Raw genomic sequence first — 20,323 nt, 5'->3', positions numbered from 1 at the left:
GAAGCTTTTCTACCCCTTCATTTTCAATGGTAATATTAGGCATGATATCTTGTAAGGGTTGGATTTTTCCTAATTCAAATATTGATTATTCAGACAAAAATTTCAGACTTAAGGGTTTAGGTTTTGAAAAAAAAACAGACTCAAGTTGTTCATTTAGTATGTTAGCTGTCTTTGTTGGACAAGTATTTGTTATTCCGTCAGAATTCAGCGGTGCTATTCCACTTTTTCATTTTTCTTAGGTTTTATGAAAGAATAGAACTTCTTATTTTTTCCTTTGTTTGAATCACTGGTAAAGATGACATTGTTTAAATAATTCCAGTAAGACTCTCTTATGTTTTACTGTTTTTCAGACTTTAAGACTGACAATTCATTTTTCAGTTTTGTATAGTTTAGATTTCTTTTTTTCTCTCTATTGACTCGACAATATAATTACTGATTATTTCTTTCGTTAGCTGGGGAAGATCACTTTTTGGTTTGGTTTCTTTTGTAGGAATATATTTGTCTGATAATTCTCTAACCATTTTTGAACACTATCCATAGATGGCTTGGGTCTGTATCAGACAGATCTTTCAAAGAAGTTTGATAGCAGATACTTAAATCTACATTGAACTGTTCCAAGCTGGCTTTGTAAAATAGATTTATCTTTCTTTAAGTCTGTAAGGGTTTACCAATTTGCATTTTTATTTCGTAAAATAACATTTCATGGTCAAATGAACCTATATTTGGATGAGCTTTTGTACAATGAACTTCGCTTGGTTGGTTTGTGATAAATAGATTTAGAGTATTAAAGTTTCTTGTTTGTACCTGAACAACATGTTCCTGATTAAAATTAGTGAGACCGTCTTGAAAATTTTCATAGAGGGACCTGAATTTACATTGGTCAGTGATTAAATAATTTGCACAGTCAAATGGTGGCATATTAAAATCACCCAAAATCCAAATAATACTAGATCTAGGATTGTCCTGATTGAGTCCCAAAGATCATTTAGACTTTTTCGTCATTTTCAGAAGGTTTGTAGAATGATGATACATATTTCTTTTAAGTCTGGTATACTGATCATAACTCATACAGTGTTTGAATCGCATATAAGTTCTGGCCTTTCTTCGCAGATGAACCTTTTTGAGACTGCAAGGAGTACACCACCTCTTTTGCTAGTTTGTCTGTTATCTCGAAACACAAGATACAGTAGTCAGAATTATCTGGAAAGATTTCAGATGTGTGTATTTATGGCTTCTGTCAAGTTTTCGTACAGGCAATGATATCATGTTTTACCTACTTTATTTCTAATTGATCTGCCTTATTTGCTTTACCTTTCTTTATTTGTGATAAGGAGTCTTTCTTTGGGGTAGAACTATCCTTTGTGCATGGTACTGAATTTTTATTTAAGAGGTATTTTCAGAATGTACAGTACATGGTTTACCTCTGTGGTGTTGATCAAGACACTGCATGTCGTTATTTGTATCAGACAATGAGTTCACGCGTTTATCTTTCTCTTCTGTCTTCCATAATCGTCGAACCCCTTGCGGGGACGTAGACGTTTTGCGCGTCAAAATCAGAAAGAGAAAGAATATAGTGATTAAAATTTAGAGTGGAAGAAACTAAAAAAAAATAACTTTGGTGAAATAAAAGGTTAAAACTTGAGTTTGCAGAATAACTAGGGCGAGACATGTTCAAGGCTGCAAACTTCGGCAGTGAACTGCTCTAGGGTAGGGAGGTGGGCGACACTGGAGGGGGGGGGGGGGGAGGAGGAGTTGGTTCCAATGGTACACCGTTCTCGGAAAATAAGAAAACTTGTAATAGTCAGCGGTTACAGTAATTAACCTATAACTTAGGGAATGGTCATAGCGGACACATCGGGTCATTGGGGTAAGGTAATCTACGATTGGGATAGCAACCAGATCATGATGAATCTTATAAAAGAGTGATAACCTAGAATCTATACGCCTTAAATCCAGTCGACGAAGGTTTAGGGAGTGTAGCATATCTGTTACACTAGAAGTACGGCCGTAGTCAGTCTTGATCCAACGGGCGGCTCTCCTTTGGACGCTTTCAATTTTGTCTTATTGGGTTTGGCTGTGGGGCGACCATACCTCGGAGGCATATTCAAGCTGGGGTCGGACTAGAGTCTGGTAAGCGATGGTCTTAATGGGTTGGGATTTGACCTTAATGTTTCTTCGTAAGAACCCTAGGGTTTGGTTAGCTTTTTTGGTTTACCTATTTATGTGATTGTCCCATGATAGGTCATTTGAGATGTCCACGCCTAGGTATTTAGTTGGACTCTATGTAGGTAATACTGGGTAGGGATAGGATGTTTCCTTCTATTGGCGTGGATCAATTGACATTTGGAGGGGTTGAACTCCATATCCCTCTCCAACTCCCACTTTTCTAGAAGTTTTAGGTCATTTTGGAGAATGACAGATTGGTCTGCAGATGACAATGTTAGATATATTGCCGTGTGATCTGCAAACAGACGGACTTTGGAACTGATGTTTTGTGGGAGGTCATTTATGTAAGCTTGGAAGAGCAGGGGACCCAGTACAGACCCCTGCGGGACACCTGATGATACTGGGATGGCATCAGAGGTAGTGCCATTTAGGACTACTGATTGGATCCTATAATCTAAGAAGCCTTTGACCCATCTTAGTGTGTTACCTCTGACTCCATATTCATGCATTTTTAGTAGGACTTTCTCATGGCTAACTTAGTCGAAAGCCTTACTAAAATCTAGAAGTATAAGATCTACTTGTTTCTTATTGTAGACTGAGGTGACCAGATCATTTACTAACATAACTAATTGAGTAACGCATGACCTTTTTTTTCCTAAACCCATGCTGTAGGTCATACAGAATACCATGGTTGGTGAAGTGCTTAACAATTGATGAGGAAACAATGTGTTCAAGAACTTTGTAGAAATTGGCCTAATATTTACTGGATTTGACCTATCACCTTTTTTTTAAAATGGGGGCAACATATGCGGATTTCTACTGGGATTGGAAGTGAACAAATGCATATGCATACTACATAAGGTAAGCGTGCGGTACATACCGATTACCATAATTTAGACGAATTAAATTTGGTCACATGATTTTGTCACATGACACAGATATGGCAGACGGTAAGCCTTGGTAGCTAATGTAGGGAGGATATGTATTTTATGTCTGGAATTCTCCCACAAGGCATATATTTGAAACTTATTTTTTTATTTTTCTAGATCAATTACCAACCTCACTGGGTCAAGTCCCATAAATCTGGCATGTATTTTGGGCAAATTATGCAGAACAAATGCAGATATTAAATTGAAATTTCGCATGTGCCTTCGGGGTTATAAAACTACGGTAGTTGATTACATCAAGTCCCATAACTCTGACATGCATTTTGTTCAAATTATGCCCCCTTTTGAACAGAAAACTTCTGGTTAAAGTTTTGCATGCAAGTTACTTTCTCCAAAACTAATGCAGATACTGGATTGAATCTCTATCGGTATAGATATTTTAACATTTGGGGTAACATTTTCCTGCTTCTGGGACAATAATTCGAATAGTTGAGCATTGGCTGTCATACAGACAGCTCTTGTTAGATAAATTCTTCTCTTCAAGAAATAAGAGCTTGCTCTTTAATTTTTATTATATAATGAGTGATATAGTTGAATAATAGTGTTTTACTTTTTTGGAAGTCTGTAAAAAAAAAAAGTGGGAAAACAGTAAAAAAAAACACATCGGAAATAAAGAAAGATATCAGATTTGTTCTGTTTTCTCACATTTTCTATTCTTTCAAACATCAGTTGAGAATAAAGTTGTTTATAACAGTGTTCGAAATTCACGGTAGTCCGACAGCCCGTGGCTACCAAATTTCAGCTCGGGCTACCGATTTTCCACAGGTACAAGCCCGACTGGGCTACAGAATTTTCCTCATTTGTTTAAAAAAAACATGCTAATTAAACGAGTACTGCATCGTGATTTTCCAGACTGAGAAACGCTTATGGAATTAATGGTTTTTGCACTCTAACGTGTTGACAATCAAACACAGTGTCAAAGACGTAACCGCAGCGCTAATTGGCTGAATACAATCACCTCTAGCGTAACGGATAATTTGATTAGCTTTCACACTTCCCGCGAAAATCTCACAAGTACCTGCAGTAGGCGGAGCTTAAATTATGCTATCAGCGTGTGTGTAAATGTGTATTCAGCACTCGGTATTACATCTTACAAATTGTCAACCGTCCGAGTTGCAGTAATTGGCGAGTGCGGATCCTAAAAAATCGGGCATAATAGTTTAGATTTCGTTTTGGCAAGGAGTGTCATGTCCGATGCTTTTGGACTCTGACGATGCTGATCTGGACTGGAGTATTTCGAGTTAAAATTTTTCAAAAACATGGCAAACATGTACTGTATGTCTTTTTTATTACTTCAAACATGCATAGAGATGTCTGTAAAACAAGATGTTATATGGTGCAAAAATTATGTATTTTAAGGTGTTAAAAGTTCGGGCTAGTGAAATTGGTGTCGGGCTTGGAAAATTTTTAATTGGATTCAAATCTGAATTTCGTACACTGTTATAAGTCATATTTGACTTAATAATTATGAAGTGAGGTGTTTTTTGGTTCTTCAATGTGTTTAGTAAGAGTTATTGTGAAATATGTGAGTCGTTCAAACTAACTAACCGTGATAGGAAAAGCCATATTATAGTTTTTCCTGTGATATCATGTTTGGGAAACATCTGTTTAAATGTTATTTTAAATCCAAATTTTATTGTGCCGCCCAGTCATACACTACCACCCCAGAAAATGGAACTCCCAACAAGAGGACACTGCTTGTATATAGTATATCAATTTCAAATCTGCTGAAAAGAATTTAATCAACAGCTTTTGTCCATTTAATTGTCGTTTTTGCATTGACCTGTAGTTTCCTTTGACCTGGTTTTCTACTTCTATATTATCAGTAGAAAGTACCCAAATATTTACTTAATTTGTAACATTAATAAATAAAGCTATACTGGTACTGATGATTAACCCGAACAGAAAATGAGGTTTTCTACCTGTAACTTTTTTATTTCTGCAAATTGAAATCAATGGTCGGTATCAAAATAAAGCTTAACCTTTGCTGAAAACTCTACATAATTCAAATTTATATTTAGTAAGCAAACTACACAAGTGAGGGCCTGAAAGGGGTATGTAAAAAGGGGACTTTATGAAAGTTGACTGATGATAAATTCGAACCCTTTGTCATTTACAAAATTTTCTTGGTATTATTATATTGAAACTTTCCCCAAAAAGCTGCAACAGTCATTCCTGATCAAGTAATGAAAAGTTAACAAATGTCAGGCCTTCCTGTTTCGACAGTGAGCATGCGCAAAAAACACCCTCTTCCCCAGTAATTTTGGATAAAAAAAATTTATACAAATTTATGTAAGTCATTTATTTATACAGAATATTTACCAATTTTGTTTTTGTTTACACCAGTTGGTGTTGTAAGTGGAAACTATTAGATGGTGTGTTCAATTTTATAAATAACCGATTGCAATCGAATATTTCCAAGGTGTTCGACTTTATCATCTGTTCGGGTTTATCATCAGTACCAGTAGTAAGGTTTTCTTGAGGTATGACTGCTTACTTAATATAATGCACACTTTATCAGTAGTGATTGAATTAGCACATTAAGCTTTTCCATATACAGCATACATGTAACTAAACCTGGTACAACATGATTAAATTAACACGTTTAGTTGATAATATGCAAGACTTCTTAACCTTTAGCCGCAGCTGGGGGCGAGGATTTCTTTTTCTTGGTAGTGAGTTTCGAGTTTAAAAAGTGAGTTTCAAGTTGAAAAAGTGAGTTTCAATTTGAAAAAGTGAGTTTCGTGTTTAAAAAGGTAGTTTCGAGTGAGTATCAGTTAAAAAAGTGTGTTTTGAGTAAAAATGCAAGTATCTAGTTAAAAAGCAAGTTTCAAGTTATATTTTAAAAAATTGGGTTTCGAGTTAGAAAAGTGAGTTTTCAGTGAGTTTCGAGTTAAAAAGTGTGATTCGAGTTTAATAAGGTGAGTTATAAAATACATACATTAAATTTGAAGTATTTGACGTTCAGTCAAATTATCCCAAGTTAGAGCCCAGATATTTCTGTCATTTCTTGTGTTATAGGTTATATTTGTTTATATATGGATTTTTGTGTTTGTTTAATTTATTTAGGTTAGAGCACAAAAACATGTCATGCTTAATAATTAGTTATGTGCGGTCTAAAACTAGGTCAGTTGGTCTAGAAATAGAAAAACGTGACCTCTCTAGAGGCCATATTTTTCATGGGATCTGTATGAAAGTTGGTCTGAATGTTCATCTTGATGATATCTAGGTCAGCTTCGAAACTGAGTCAACTGCGGTCAAAAACTAGATCAGTAGGTCTAAAAATAGAAAAACCTTTTGACCTCTCTAGAGGCCATATTTTTCAATAGACCTTCATAAAAATTGGCGAGAATGTTCATCTTGATGACACCTATGTCAGATTTGAAACTGGGTCACATGCGGTCAAAAACTAGGTCAGTAGGTCTAAAAATAGAAAAACCTTGTGACCTCTCTAGAGGCCATATTTTTCATGAGATCTTCATAAAAATTGGCGAGAATGTTCACTTTGATGACACCTAGTTCAAATTTAAAACTGGGTCACATGTGGTCAAAAACTAGGTTAGTAGGTTTAAAAATAGAAAAACCATGTGATCTCTCTAGAGGCCATATTTTTCATGAGATCTTCATGAAAATTGGTGAGAATGTTCACCTTGATGATGTCTGGGTCAAGTTCAAAACTGGATCAGTACCCTATATAGTTATCACTAGAAACTTCTAAGGGCCATAACTCTGGTGTTACATGGGCAATCTGACTGACACTTGACAGACCACATTTCCCTGTTGTTGTGAACATGTATATGAAGTTTTATTTAAATATTCCAAACCACTTCCTAGATATGGCTCCACACAGACGACGCCAAAACTATATCCCTCTGCTTCGGTGGGAGATAAAAAAAAAAAGAACATGCGCATACATTTAGACGGGGTGACCCCTGCACGTGAAGCTTGGCTGTTGGCAAATGCAAATGCGACTTTAGTTTTCAAGTTTAGCTTGTGTACTTTCATTTTCTTTACTTCTAGGGAAAGCTGAACGTCATCTGATGTCATTTTCTGTGTTGTCAAAAACATATGTATGCCTGGCAAGATTGTATAAAAATGTGCTGGCCGTCCTTAGGTTAAAAGGGATATATGCAAATTTTCATTAAGTGGAATTAAAAAGGATTTTGTAACAATTTACTGAGTAATCACCTCAGGGCTTTTAGCATTCCATGCTAAATAAGATGCAAAGATAAGTCCTATAATTGATCAGATGCAGATTCATAATTCATTTTAGAAGTACCAGCCCATTATTGGCTCTGATTTGGAAAACAGTATATATATAAATATTCTAAACACACCTTTTCTAACTAGAACCTCATATTTTCTTACTGAAAACTCACTATTATAACTTGAAACTCACTTTTTCTGATCAAAACACACTTTTTAAACTTGGTACTCACCTTTTTACTTGAAACTCACTTTTTCCGACTTGAAACTCACTTTTTAAGGTGATGTCACTTTTTGAATTTCCGGTGAATAACAAAAAACCAAAGAATATTCACTTGTTTCCAAAAACCGTTATATCATGATTCAACCAAATAGTTTCCTTTGTCTACCAGAAAGGAAGGATTCTTATATCTTAATATTGAGATTTGGTGCCTTTATATCAGACAATAAACTAAAACAACACACATTCATATGTGACATCGGTGAGCTCAACAAAGCAATTTCAAGCACAAATATTAATGTGGAATGTAAAGTAAGTTACACATTACAATACCCTTACAGAAGAAAAAGGCCTGCTGTGTACTCTTGCTGTGTACATACAGCGTATATGATGCGTACATGATGTGTACTGAAATCAAGGGCTTTAAATAGTATGCAGGATATACACCGCACATACACCGATAGTACGTTTGTAGTACACTTTTGACATGCAAATGAGCTCTGCCGTGTACTACTTGCTGCGTACATGCTGTGGACTACATAGTACACAGGATGTACGCTGGAGGAATTTAGTATGCGGGAAATAGTACGCAGCATGTACGCGGCACATACACTTTTCACATGCAAATGAGCCTGCGGTGTGCTACCCCTGCGGCGTACATGCTGTGTACTCCTGCTGCGTACATGCTGTGTACTCCTGGCCCGAGTCCTGCCACGTACATGCTGTGTACTCCTGCTGCGTACATGCTGTGTACTCTTGTGGCAAAACTGCTGTGATAATGTAAATTCCTTACCCCACCAACTTTCATATGCAAATGCTGATCATTTGGACAGAAAAAAACAGAAAAAAGATAAGTGACATGCATCAATAAGTATTTACCCTTACCAAAATAATGTAGATTGATGTTATCAAATAAATTAGTATGCTTTTCTTCATCCACTTTTCAATGAAATAAATCAATTTTTGTAGCATGTAATTTGGTAAACATTTGAAGAAAATGGCATAACTGCATCAAGGGGAAACAACTTTAATGCAACTAAATATAAGTGTTATGATTTATTATAGACGAGGTGTGCATAGTATGTATTTATTTTGATTAAAATCCATCTGAGAACAATCTAGGACTGGAATTATATAAGCATTTATACACTTTTACGTCCGTAAAAAGTAGCGCACCAAAAAATTTTGGATTGATTTTTTCCAATGGGGCGAGCGCAATTAGCCAAAAATGTTCTGAAAATATACGAGCGGCAAATCCGATGAACAACTTTTTAATTTGGTGAGGCCTTAATGAGTTAACATAATGAGCATTAAAGCCTTTATAAAACATGATAGAATGGTGTTTTGCTTAAGAGTATTCAAATAACAGTGAGAGCTATTAACTCTTCTCATTCGGGCGCTGTTGAGGCATTATCTTGGTAATTATTTCATGTATTACAAAATGTAATGCAACAAAGTTCAAAAAAGGCTTTTCAATTATCCAAGTTAGAAAGCTCCAGGATTAATTCAAAATGAAAAAGAATATATTTTTACACTGCATGCAAGGTGCAGCTCAGAAATGACTAAGATGTAAGTTTCACAAATGAACATTGCAGATAGTTTGGCAAATTTTCATTGTTCAGAATACCGGTAATCTGAACTATTCTATGCTATTAAGATAAAAGTTACTCGGAAATCAAGTTCTTGCTTCCAAAAAAAAAAAAATGTACAAATCCTTCCTGCATGAAGTGTACTTCAGACTTTTACCTAAAAAAATTCAAAGTATAAACACCAAAAGAAAATGAAAAAGTTTCTCCCCCGTATATGAAGTTTACTTCAGACTTTAACTTATAAAAAAAAAACTAAGTATAAATGCCAAAAGAAATTGTACAAGTCTTTCCCGCGTATATGAAGTGTACTGCACAAATTTCAAAGTATCTGCGGTGTACATGCAGTGTACTATTTTCTTGTACAAGTCCCTCCTGCGTACATGCAGTGTACTCCTTAAATTTTCAGAGTCTGTGCTGCGTATTTGAAGTGTACCAGTGACCTCCTGCGTACATGCTGTGTACTCGTCGAAATAGTACACGGCATGTACGCGGCATGCGGTGTATGTAAAATGTACTCCTCTGGCGTACTACTGTGTTCACGGCATATACACAGCAAATACGCAGCATGTACGTCACAGAGGCTTGCTTCTGTAAGGGTATCCGTCCAAGATACTTTCAAAAACAATGCATTTGCAGAATAGAGAGATAAAATTAATTTTGACAGCTCGTGAAAACTAATGACAAATTTTGACAGGTATATGATGACTCATGACCTAATTAATTTTTTTCTGTTATTTCTAACTTCCAGTTTGATTTTCATAAAATGAGTATTCTTTATTGTAGCTTACAACTCATACATTAAAACAATAAAAGAATATATTGTTACCTCACTGCTGTTTTGTCTATCCATCTCTCGTACGATTTCCTATTGTTTCAGTCATTAGTCAGTAATTAGAGCAACTCACAGTGTTGCAATCATACAAAACACATCCCTTATTTTCACATAGATATTGAGGATTTATCTAATGAGCACATGTATTGGAAACACAATTTCAATACCGACTGCGTATTGTAATAATGCTAAACTATCTCAGCCGTGACGTCTCCTTAAACTGAATACTCACATTTTAACTCGAACTCACTTTTTAAACTCAATACTCACATTTTATCTTGAAAATCACTTTTGCAACTCGAAACTCATTTTTTTTTACTGGAAACTCACTACTCACCAATAAATAAATCTCAGTGGCAGCAAGTGATTTTGCCTTTGCAGCCAGTGCAGACCAGGATCGACCTGCATGTCCTAAATTTTGACACCTATCAACTATTTCATGATTTTTTGTGCCAATGTGTCCACTGCTAACTGCATCTCTTCTGCATGTGTGTATTTTTTTTCACTATGACTGAGGTTCAGTGTTATTATAATTTCTGGTCCTGTGACATAAATTTAACAACCAATAGAAAATTATCAGTAGATTATAATACTTAGAAATACAACTTTTTTGCTTTTCATTCATACTTGAGTCAAATAGATTTTGTCAGTTAACAAAAGTGAGTTTCAAGATAAAATGTGAGTATCCAGTTTAAAAAGTGAGTTTGAAGTCAGAAAAAGTAAGTTTCAAGTAAAAAGGTAGAGAACTATTGAATCTGCCAATATGTAACTACTTTTTTGTGTGCGATTTCCCTCTGTAAACTTACTCCACTCTTAACATTACAATGTATCGGGTATTTTATGAAGGTCAAGGTCACTTGGGATAACTCCCATCAATTTTTTTCTGAACAATTAGTTTATTCCTGTGACCAACAGTATTTCTGTTTGTTTGTTTGTTTTGGGTTTAACGCCGTTTTTCAACAGTATTTCAGTCATGTAACGGCGGGCAGTTAACCTAACCAGTGTTCCTGGATTCTGTACCAGTACAAACCTGTTCTCCGCAAGTAACTGCCAACTTCCCCACATGAATTATCAGAGGTGGAGGACTAATGATTTCAGACACAATGTCGTTTATCAAATAGTCACGGAGAACATACGCCCCGCCCGAGGATCGAACTTGCGACCCCACGATCCATAGACCAACGCTCTTACCTACTGAGCTAAGCGGGCGGGCTACAGTATTTCTGAGATATTAATTATATATTGAAGGGTTATTGCAAAAGGTACCATAACCTTTTTTTAGTTATTAGTTGCTGGTACCTTTTTTGCATTAATAGGGTGTTATAGTGATAGAGCTCTGTAGTTTAAATGAAAAGGAGTTTCCCTTGGTTTAAATTTTAATTTTCAGATTTCGAGTACTGACCGTACAGCCAGTATTTTACCTATATTGACCAAATTGAACGTAGACCAGTAGTTTTTGCCGTACAGTACCTTAATCTATGAAGTATTAGAGTATTAAACAGGGCAGTTTTGACTGACCAATGTTACTTCCAGGGAGAAAAGTGCCAGTATATTAATCCTACTTGGTGCTGTTTAAGAGTAAATAATGTTTTAGCTGTCTTGTATATGACCAATCTAACTGGTGTTGTGATATATATACCTTTCTACATTTCTAGGAGGATAAGCTGTCGTCAGGCTGGACAGTATAATGGATACAAGATTGTTAACTTGAAGACATAGGTTGAGGTTGTCAGTGTTATGGACAAATTGATAGGGAATAGGTAAACTTTCTCCAGTATTTCTTTAATTTCAAAGTTACCATTCATTGCCAGGGCTTTACCTGCCAATCAGCAGTGTTGCCAAAGTAGACGATAAATAATCTCTGGGAAATAAAGTTGAATATCAGATGACTAAAACGCAGATTGGCCAAAATTACAAATAATTTTTATGTGTGTCTTAAAAATTTAGATGCCTGTTTAGGCAAAAGGTATTGAAAACATTTCAAAACATGGATGTACATTAATGTTCCCTAACAATATGACTTGGTAGACTGTACGTCTGAGATACTGTTCCCTCAACATCTGATTCATTTAAGAAAGTTACCGGTAAGTAAATTGAATGCAGAGAGAAAGTAAATTTTAAGTAAAGTTACCTGATATTTACACAATTACAATGAAGTTCCAACCTACATTTACCACATAGTAACTGTTAAATATAGTTTCTCATATCAGAGAACCTTATTATAGTTATACTGCACCAATTCAAAGATGATTCCTGTCCACATCTAGTTCGTATGCAAATGTCAAATATAGTTCGCTATAGCAAAAGGTTTGCCTACCCTTTAATTCATAGATTATCCCTCTTGAACAGTATCCTAATTTTTGGACAAGTCAAGTTATGTGACTGAAAAATTTCGATAAATATCTAGAGCAGTTTTGGGCATATGGCTGTGAAATTTCATAGGATGGTTGTCTGTGGTCAGGAGATGACCTATTGTTTTTGTAGTCAGTACTTCAAGGATCAACGGCACATTGAATTTGAGACTGAAAACAGCTTCTTATCAGTTACTGGAGAAAGCTTGGGTCTATGGCTTTCAAACATTATAGGATGATTGCCTGTAGTCAGTAGATGCCCCCTGTTGTTTTCAGCTCTCCTGAGCATAAAGTGCACTGGGTGAGCTATTGTGATCACTTGCCATTTGTTGTAACTATGTCTTTTGGTCATTTGTCAACTCACACTTTTCTTCAGACATCATCTCCTCTTAAATCATTTGGTGGAAGTTCATAAAACTTGACCTGGATGTTCCTAGCATGGTCCTCTACCAACTTCGATCAAAGAATTTATTCCAGTTAGATTTGTTTGCCATGGTACTTTAAAACTCTTCTTCTTAGAAACCACTTGCCAGATTTCAAAATAATTTGACAGAATGTCCCTAGGGTGACCATCTATCAAGATTGTTCAAATATTCTGATATACCAGTAATTCATAAAAAAAAACATGGCTATCAGATTGGAATGGTCACTTTTCCCTAAATGTATATGATGGGCTCTTTGAAATTCTTCTTGCCAGAAACTGCTAGACTTATTTTGAAGTAATCACCAAACTTGGTCTGTAGCTTCCTTTAAGATCCTCATTCAAATTTGTTCAGATGGTTCCTGTTGGCTAAGTTATGGGGCTACCAGAGCTTAAAATAGAACAAAACCTTTAAAGAAGTTATCCTCAGGTACATGTACCACTAAATGGCATAATAGATCATCACTAAACTTGGTCTATGACATTCTTGTAATGTCCTCTCTCAGAATTTTATAAAAATGGTTCAGCCTTGTCCCTTTTAGAGGCTGCCAGAGCTAAAAATAGAAAAGCTTGTGTTGTATTACTCACATTTCTCAGGTGAGCGAAGTAAGGGCATCTGTATAATGGCCCTCTTGTTTAAGTAATTAAGTTAAAGGTCAAGGACACAGTTTACAAAATTACATACCCAGTTGAAATTGTATGGTTTTGTCCAAAGTAGTATTTTCCTAGGGATTTGAACTTTTGAAGATAGGATCAGTGGGAATTTTAGTAATGATTGGGATTTAATTTTATGGATTGAGGCAACCATGGAATCCTTAATAATTAGTCCCTTACAAGTATTAATGATTTCGTAGTAATCCAGACATGAAGATATAAAGAAAACAGCTTGAGGACCACACTGAGATTGCTCATGTCAGCCATGGTTCATTTTGCATTGTGATTTGGAAAGTGAAACATCTATATGAATGTTACATTTAACAACAAGTATTCCACAACAGTTTTTTTTTTTGTCAGTTCTATAAATATTGACCTAGCTATATCATCTGGCACCTATCTTAAGATGGCAAAGAATGGAGTAGATACCAATGAAGTATGATTATACTGTAAGGTCACAGGTCTGTGTTTCATTATTTCAGAGTTCATGCATTATGTGGGCAAAGACTGGATTACATCTTTAAACATAGCCAATCTATAAACAGTGCAGTTCACAAACAGCGAAACCGTTCTATTAACAGCACAGTTCACAAGCAGGTAAACAAACCCTCTGCTTTAACAGGAAACAGGACATTTTGCACTATGGTGAACATTTCTTCTGCTACAGCTGGAAAAAGAGCATTTTATACCGAGATATATCTGCCAACATCTGGAAGAGTAAGTTCATCTGTAAAATTGACAGAAGTTTCTTCAAGACCACCAATGTCTGACGAGACATCTAAAATGTCAGAGAAGTTTAATATTCGTCTGGCAAATTCTTGTCAGTGCTCAAAAACACTAGTCATTATTTTTGGATTTTATGGTGCTCCAGAAAAGGCCATTGGCAATTACTGCAGACTTTATCATGGGTATGGATTTGATGCAATGTATGTGCCCAGCTTCCTCAAACATTTTGCATGGCCGAATAATTCATTAGAGCTTGCGACAGATTTGCTGAGTTTTGTGAATAGGAGTTGTGCAAAATATGAACATATCTTAATACATGCTTTTTCAATGGGAGCTTACAACTTTACACTTTGTATGAGTGAAATGTACAGAGCTCCTGAATTGTATTCTAGCATTGAAAAAAGAATTGAAGCAGTTGTGTATGACAGTTTGACAATTGGTACATTAAAAAATATGGCACATGGAGTGGGAATGGGACTGTCTAAAAATAGAGTATTACAGACAGTAATCCCACTATCAATGTCACTCTATTTCAAACTGACCAATAAGTACACTGTGCAGGTTTATGAACATTTTATTGACTTGTTTAAGCAAAAACCTCTGCAAGTGCCAACATTATTGTTCTACTGCAAAAATGATCCAATGTCGGAATATGATGTCGTTGAAGCTCTAGTCCATGACTGGAAAACAAAGTTCAGTTTCAGTGTGGTGAACAAATCTTGGGAAAAATCAAAGCATTCGGCACATTTTCTTGTCCATAAAGATGAATATTCTAAGACGTTAGATAATTTCTTAAAAGGCATCCCGGGTCTGCTTAAAATAGAGTCAAAAATTTGAAATACGCACAAATAGTATTTTGATAATGTATGGCAAAAAGGTAAATCACTTTGCAATGAATTAATTGAATAAGTGTGAAGATAGGACAGTCACCTTTGCAATGAATTAAATGAATAAGTGTGAAGATAGGACAGTAATCTTTGGGATGAATTAATTGAATAAGTGTGAAGATAGGACCATGAAAAAAATCATTTAATATGAACACGGGACAACTGTTACAGTTACTTTCAGTGAGGAATTTTCAAATACAAATGATGTAGGATGGATTAAAATTGTCAAAAGCTGTGGAATTGTGAAATAGCTTTCTGCGACTAAAAAGCAAAAATTGATTTATTTTCAAATAAATGGAACCTAAATATTGAAAATTCAATCAGCAGTATTCAAAAAGTACTTGATTGGTACTCATGAAAATATTTAAAGACTACAATTAAATTTAGAACAAAAACTCATAGAAACTAGATGAACTTGTATATATTGTCATGTGCTTTCAAATTTTATTATAACTTTGTATTCACATTTTGCTGTCACATTCCCTTGAATGTTTATCAATATTGGACCTTTTAAGATTTATTTTGATTTTTGTAGCAAACTCTGAAAATATGGTTTCATCTGGTTTGTCATATATACCCATACCACCAGGAAAGTCTAAAATGTTTAGACACATTCTTTCATATTTTTCTGTGAACTCATTGTGATTGTGCCTGGCTTTTGTTAAGTCAACATTGTGCCAAGTCAATTCTGTATGCAGCATGTTTTAAGTGCACTGTATTGTGAATTTCAAAGCTCAGCTCTGCTATGCATTCCTGTTTCAGGGCCAGATTATATTTTATCAGTATAGGGGCTGATCTTAGAGCATAGACGAGTCATCTTGACTAATCTGCAAAGTGGATGTTAGGGTTTGTCCAAAACACTTCCAAATCTGAATCCACTTCATCAAAGTACACTGTCTCTTCACTGTCACTGTCAGCAAAGTCACTGCTGTATCTAAGTATGTTTCTTTTAAATACATGTATGTTTCTGGCTCTAACTTGGGGAAGACTTTTAAGGTATTTGCTTGGAATGACTATTGTTTTGCCAGTCCATGACAACTAATCTTAATTATTATTAGTATACCAGATTTATATAGCTGATCAATTTCACGTTCAAAGGCGCTTTACATAGTTCAAATGCAGCCACACAGGGCGCATAATTCATCCTCTACTAGTACAGACACAGAGCGATCTGACCAGAGGGACAGAGTGAGACAAAGCCCCCACGACAGAGAGATCAGAAATCGGATACAGGGTTGTCCGGCTAACTTAGCCTAGCTTGTTGCGAATAGACAGCCTGGTTCTTTAACGTGCCCAGTGTATAGCACTGATACACGCAAGGATTGCCTGGGTTCCTGACCAGTACACCTCTAGTTGGGTGGGAAACACTGATAAGCATTTCTGAAAATTCCAGAGTAGCTGCCGGGGATCGAACCCCCGACCTCAGGATTGGAAGGCCAGTGTGCAAACCACTGAGCTATCCGTCCACTTAACAACAATGCTGAATATAGAAAGCTATATATGTGTATTAAGGAAAGATCTGAATGAATATTAGTAACCAGTATTAAATGGATACTGAGTAACCAGTATTAAATGAATACTGAGTAACCAGTATTAAATGGTTACTGAGTAACCAGTATTCAATGGATACTGAGTAACCAGTATAAAATGGATACTGAGTAACCAGTATTCAATGGATACTGAGTAACCAGTATTAAATGGAAACTGTGATATATAGATATACAGATATTTTTTTGTCTATCATTAGTATCATTAATACACTTTGTTTCTGTTTTGGTTAGAAATTCTCTATTGCAAGGAACATCTGAGCCGTGCCATGGGAAAACCAACATAGTGGGCTTACGACCAGCATGGATCCAGACCAGCCTGCACATCCGCGCAGTCTGGTCAGGATCCATGCTGTTCACTTTCAAAACCTATAGCAATTAGAGAAGCTATTAGCGAACAGCATGGATCCCGACCAGACTGCGCGGATGCGCAGGCTGGTCTGGATCCATGCTGGTCGCAAACCCACTATGTTGGTTTTCCCATGGCACGGCTCATCTGTCTCTACGTAACATGAGTAAATATAGGTTTTGTACACTTAGCCTCACTGATATGACTTGTCAGTATTGTATTTGCCCCATATAATCATGTTTATCATGAAATAAAAGTAATGAAATAATGGAAATTTAGTTAGTTAAATGGTTATAGCACACAGCAATATAACGATATGGCAGGTAATACAGTTGCATAGACGAATATGCACATTACTTGAAATACCAATGACTGAAATGTTACATCCCAGATGGTCATCTAATACCACTCTACTGCTTACCACATACTAGCTGTATATGTTGTCCTGATTCTACTTTCCCTGTTCAAACTCTCTCAGACTGAATTAACAGTAATATACACTTACTAAATGACTATGGCAGGCCTAAAGTGGTTATTAACACGACCATGTGCCAATGTAGGTTTAGGACTGCTATTAACATCTAAGATAAAATGTATCATACATTTTCACTCATTACAGTTTCATTCATGAAAATATTGCATCTGCTGTACATGTTATGAAAAAAAACCACTGAAAATAAGTTAACACCCCACCTTCAAAATATTGTCTCAGTATTTCACATACATTTCTTAAAGACATTGTTCTGACCTTTACATGTATTACTTCTAGGTTATGGGTAAAACTGTTCAGTGGTCTGTTCTTTAACACTTACCTGTTTCATTTCAAAATTTGTTAGAGCTTTCACATGAACCAAGGGTTCAGGGTGAGCTTTTGATATTGTCTGATGGTCCTTTGTTAACTTTTCTACGTAAACATCTTCTCCTCTGAAACTTCTGGCCAGAATTACACCAAACTCGGTCTATAGCATCCTGGCAAATTTGTTCAAATGTGGGTACTCGACAACATCCACTACATCAACATAGAGGGAAGTAGCTGTACATCATTGAAGAACGAAGTGTTCCGCAGCTTCGACTGCCCCTTCAAACTGATGTTACATGCTGCACCATAAAATAGTCCTATGACCAACATGTATTTACACTGTACATGCTGTAATCCTTTTTACACTGGAGAGCATAAGTGGGACAAGTTGGATGGAGGATTATAGGGGCCACTGGAGCTATAAACAGAACCTTTTATGCCTTTTAATGACTTCTTCTCACAAACCGTTTGTTGGATATTCTTCAAACTTGGTTTTAGAATCATTGTAAAGTCCTCTCTTAATTTTATTCAAATAACTGCACTTGGCCCCTTTAATGGGCTGCTAGAGGTAAAAACAGAAATACATTAAAAGACTTCTTTTCAGGAACTGCTTGAAAGATCATCAACAAATTTGGTCTGTAGTATCATTATAAAGTTCCTCTTCCAAACTTGTTTAAGTACAGGTGCTTGGTCCCTTTTAGGGGCCATTAGAGCTACATATAGAAATACCTTTAAACAACTGTCTCGTGAACTACTTGTTTGATATTCATCCAACTTGGTCTGTAGCATCAGTGTAAAGTCCTCTCTCATTTTTAGCTCATCTGATTTTTTGAAAAAAAATGATGAGTTATTGTCATCACTTGAGCGGTTGTCGGCGTCGGCGTTGCCTGGTTAAGTTTTATGTTTAGGTCAGCTTTTCTCCTAAACTATCAAAGCTATTGCTTTGAAACTTGGAATACTTGTTCACCATCATAAGCTGACCCTGTATAGCAAGAAACATAACTCCATTTTGCTTTTTGCAAGATTTATGGCCCCTTTTGTACTTAGAAAATATCAGATTTCTTGGTTAAGTTTTATGTTTAGGTCAACTTTTCTCCTAAACTATCAAAGCTATTGCTTTGAAACTTGGAATACTTGTTCACCATCATAAGTTGACCCTGTACATCAAGAAACATAACTCCATCTTGCTTTTTGCAAGAATTATTGCCCCTTTTGGACTTAGAAAATCAGTTTTCTTGGTTAAGTTTTATGTTTAGGTCAGCTTTTATCCTAAACTATCAAAGCTATTGCTTTAAAACTTGCAACACTTGTTCACCATCATAAGCTGACCCTGTACAGCAAGAAACATAACTCCATCCTGCTTTTTAGCTCACCTGAGCACAAAGTGCTCGGGGTGAGGTATTGTGATCGCTCACCGTCCGGCGTCCGTCCGTCCGTCCGTCGTCCGTCCGTCCGTCCACACTTTCCTTTAAACAACATCTCCTCCTAAACCAACAAGCCAATTTTGATGAAACTTCACAGGGTTGTTCCTTGGATGGTTGTCTTTAAAAATTGTTCAAAGAATTGAATTCCATACAGAATTCTGGTTGCCATGGCAACCAAAAGTAAAAACTTTAAAAATCTTCTTCTCAAAAACCAGAAGCCCTAGAGCTTAGATATTTGGTGTGAAGCATTGCCTAGTGGACCTCTACCAAGTTTGTTCAAATCATGACCCCAGGGTCAAAATTGACCCCGCCCCGGGGGTCACTTGATTTTACATAGGAAAATCTTAAAAAATCTTCTTCTCAAAAACCAGAAGCCCTAGAGCTTAGATATTTGACTTGTAGCATTGCCTAGTGGACCTCTACTAAAATTGTTCAAATCATGACCCCGGGGTCAAAATTGACCTCGCCCCAGGGGTCACTTGATTTTACATAGGAAAATCTTCAAAAAATTTCTAAAAATAAACCAGAAGGCTTAGAGCTTAGATATTTGACATGTAGCATTGCCTAGTGGACCTCTACAAAATTTGTTCAAATCATGACCCCCGGGTCAAAGTTGACCCCACCCCAGGGGTCACTTGATTTTACATAGGAAAATCTTCAAAATTTTCTAAAAATAAACCAGAAGGCCTAGGTCTTAGATATTTGACATGGAGCATTGCCTAGTAGACTTCTACAAATTTATTCAAATCATGACCCCCGGGGTCAAATTGACCCCGCCCCATGGAATTACTTGATTGTACATAGAAAAATCTTCAAAATAAACCAGAAGGCCTAGAGCTTAGATATTTCATATGTAGCATTGCCTAGTGGACTTCTACAAAATTTGTTCAAATCATGACCCCCGGGGTTAAAATTGACCCCACCCCAGGGGTCACTTGATTTTACATAGGAAAATCTTCAAAAAATTTCTAAAAATAAACCAGAAGGCTTAGATCTTAGATATTTGACATGTAGCATTGCCTAGTAGACTTCTACAAAATTTGTTCAAATCATTACCTCCGGGGTCAAATTGACCCCACCCCATGGGGTTATTTGTTTAGCTTTAGCAAAGAATTTTTTTCAAGAAAGCAATTAAACTCAGGTGAGCGATATAGGGCCATCATGGCCCTCTTGTTTCAAGATTTATGGCCCCTTTTGGACTTAGA

General features: G+C 36.2%; 1 protein-coding gene across 2 annotated transcripts; it reads left to right on the top strand.

The window, feature by feature from the left end:
• The first annotated feature begins 3,079 nt into the window (after positions 1 to 3,079).
• Positions 3,080 to 16,851, top strand: LOC123566524 (uncharacterized). Of its 2 annotated transcripts, none has more exons than XM_045360703.2 (3): positions 3,080 to 3,177; positions 11,616 to 11,720; positions 13,869 to 16,851. In XM_045360703.2, exons 2-3 carry the CDS (start codon positions 11,698 to 11,700, stop codon positions 14,947 to 14,949), a joined length of 1,104 nt encoding a protein of 367 aa, XP_045216638.2. In that variant the 5' UTR covers positions 3,080 to 3,177; positions 11,616 to 11,697; the 3' UTR covers positions 14,950 to 16,851. The 2 variants fall into 2 exon arrangements, with proteins under 2 accessions (XP_045216638.2, XP_045216639.2); XM_045360704.2 differs by having other exon boundaries at positions 3,095 to 3,116.
• The last annotated feature ends 3,472 nt before the right edge of the window (positions 16,852 to 20,323 follow it).

This window comes from Mercenaria mercenaria, chromosome 8 (genome assembly GCF_021730395.1).
Source record: "Mercenaria mercenaria strain notata chromosome 8, MADL_Memer_1, whole genome shotgun sequence".
NCBI classification, from domain to species: domain Eukaryota; kingdom Metazoa; phylum Mollusca; class Bivalvia; order Venerida; family Veneridae; genus Mercenaria; species Mercenaria mercenaria.
Note: the sequence above shows the minus strand (reverse complement) of the source record. Positions and strands in the feature narration are given on the sequence as shown.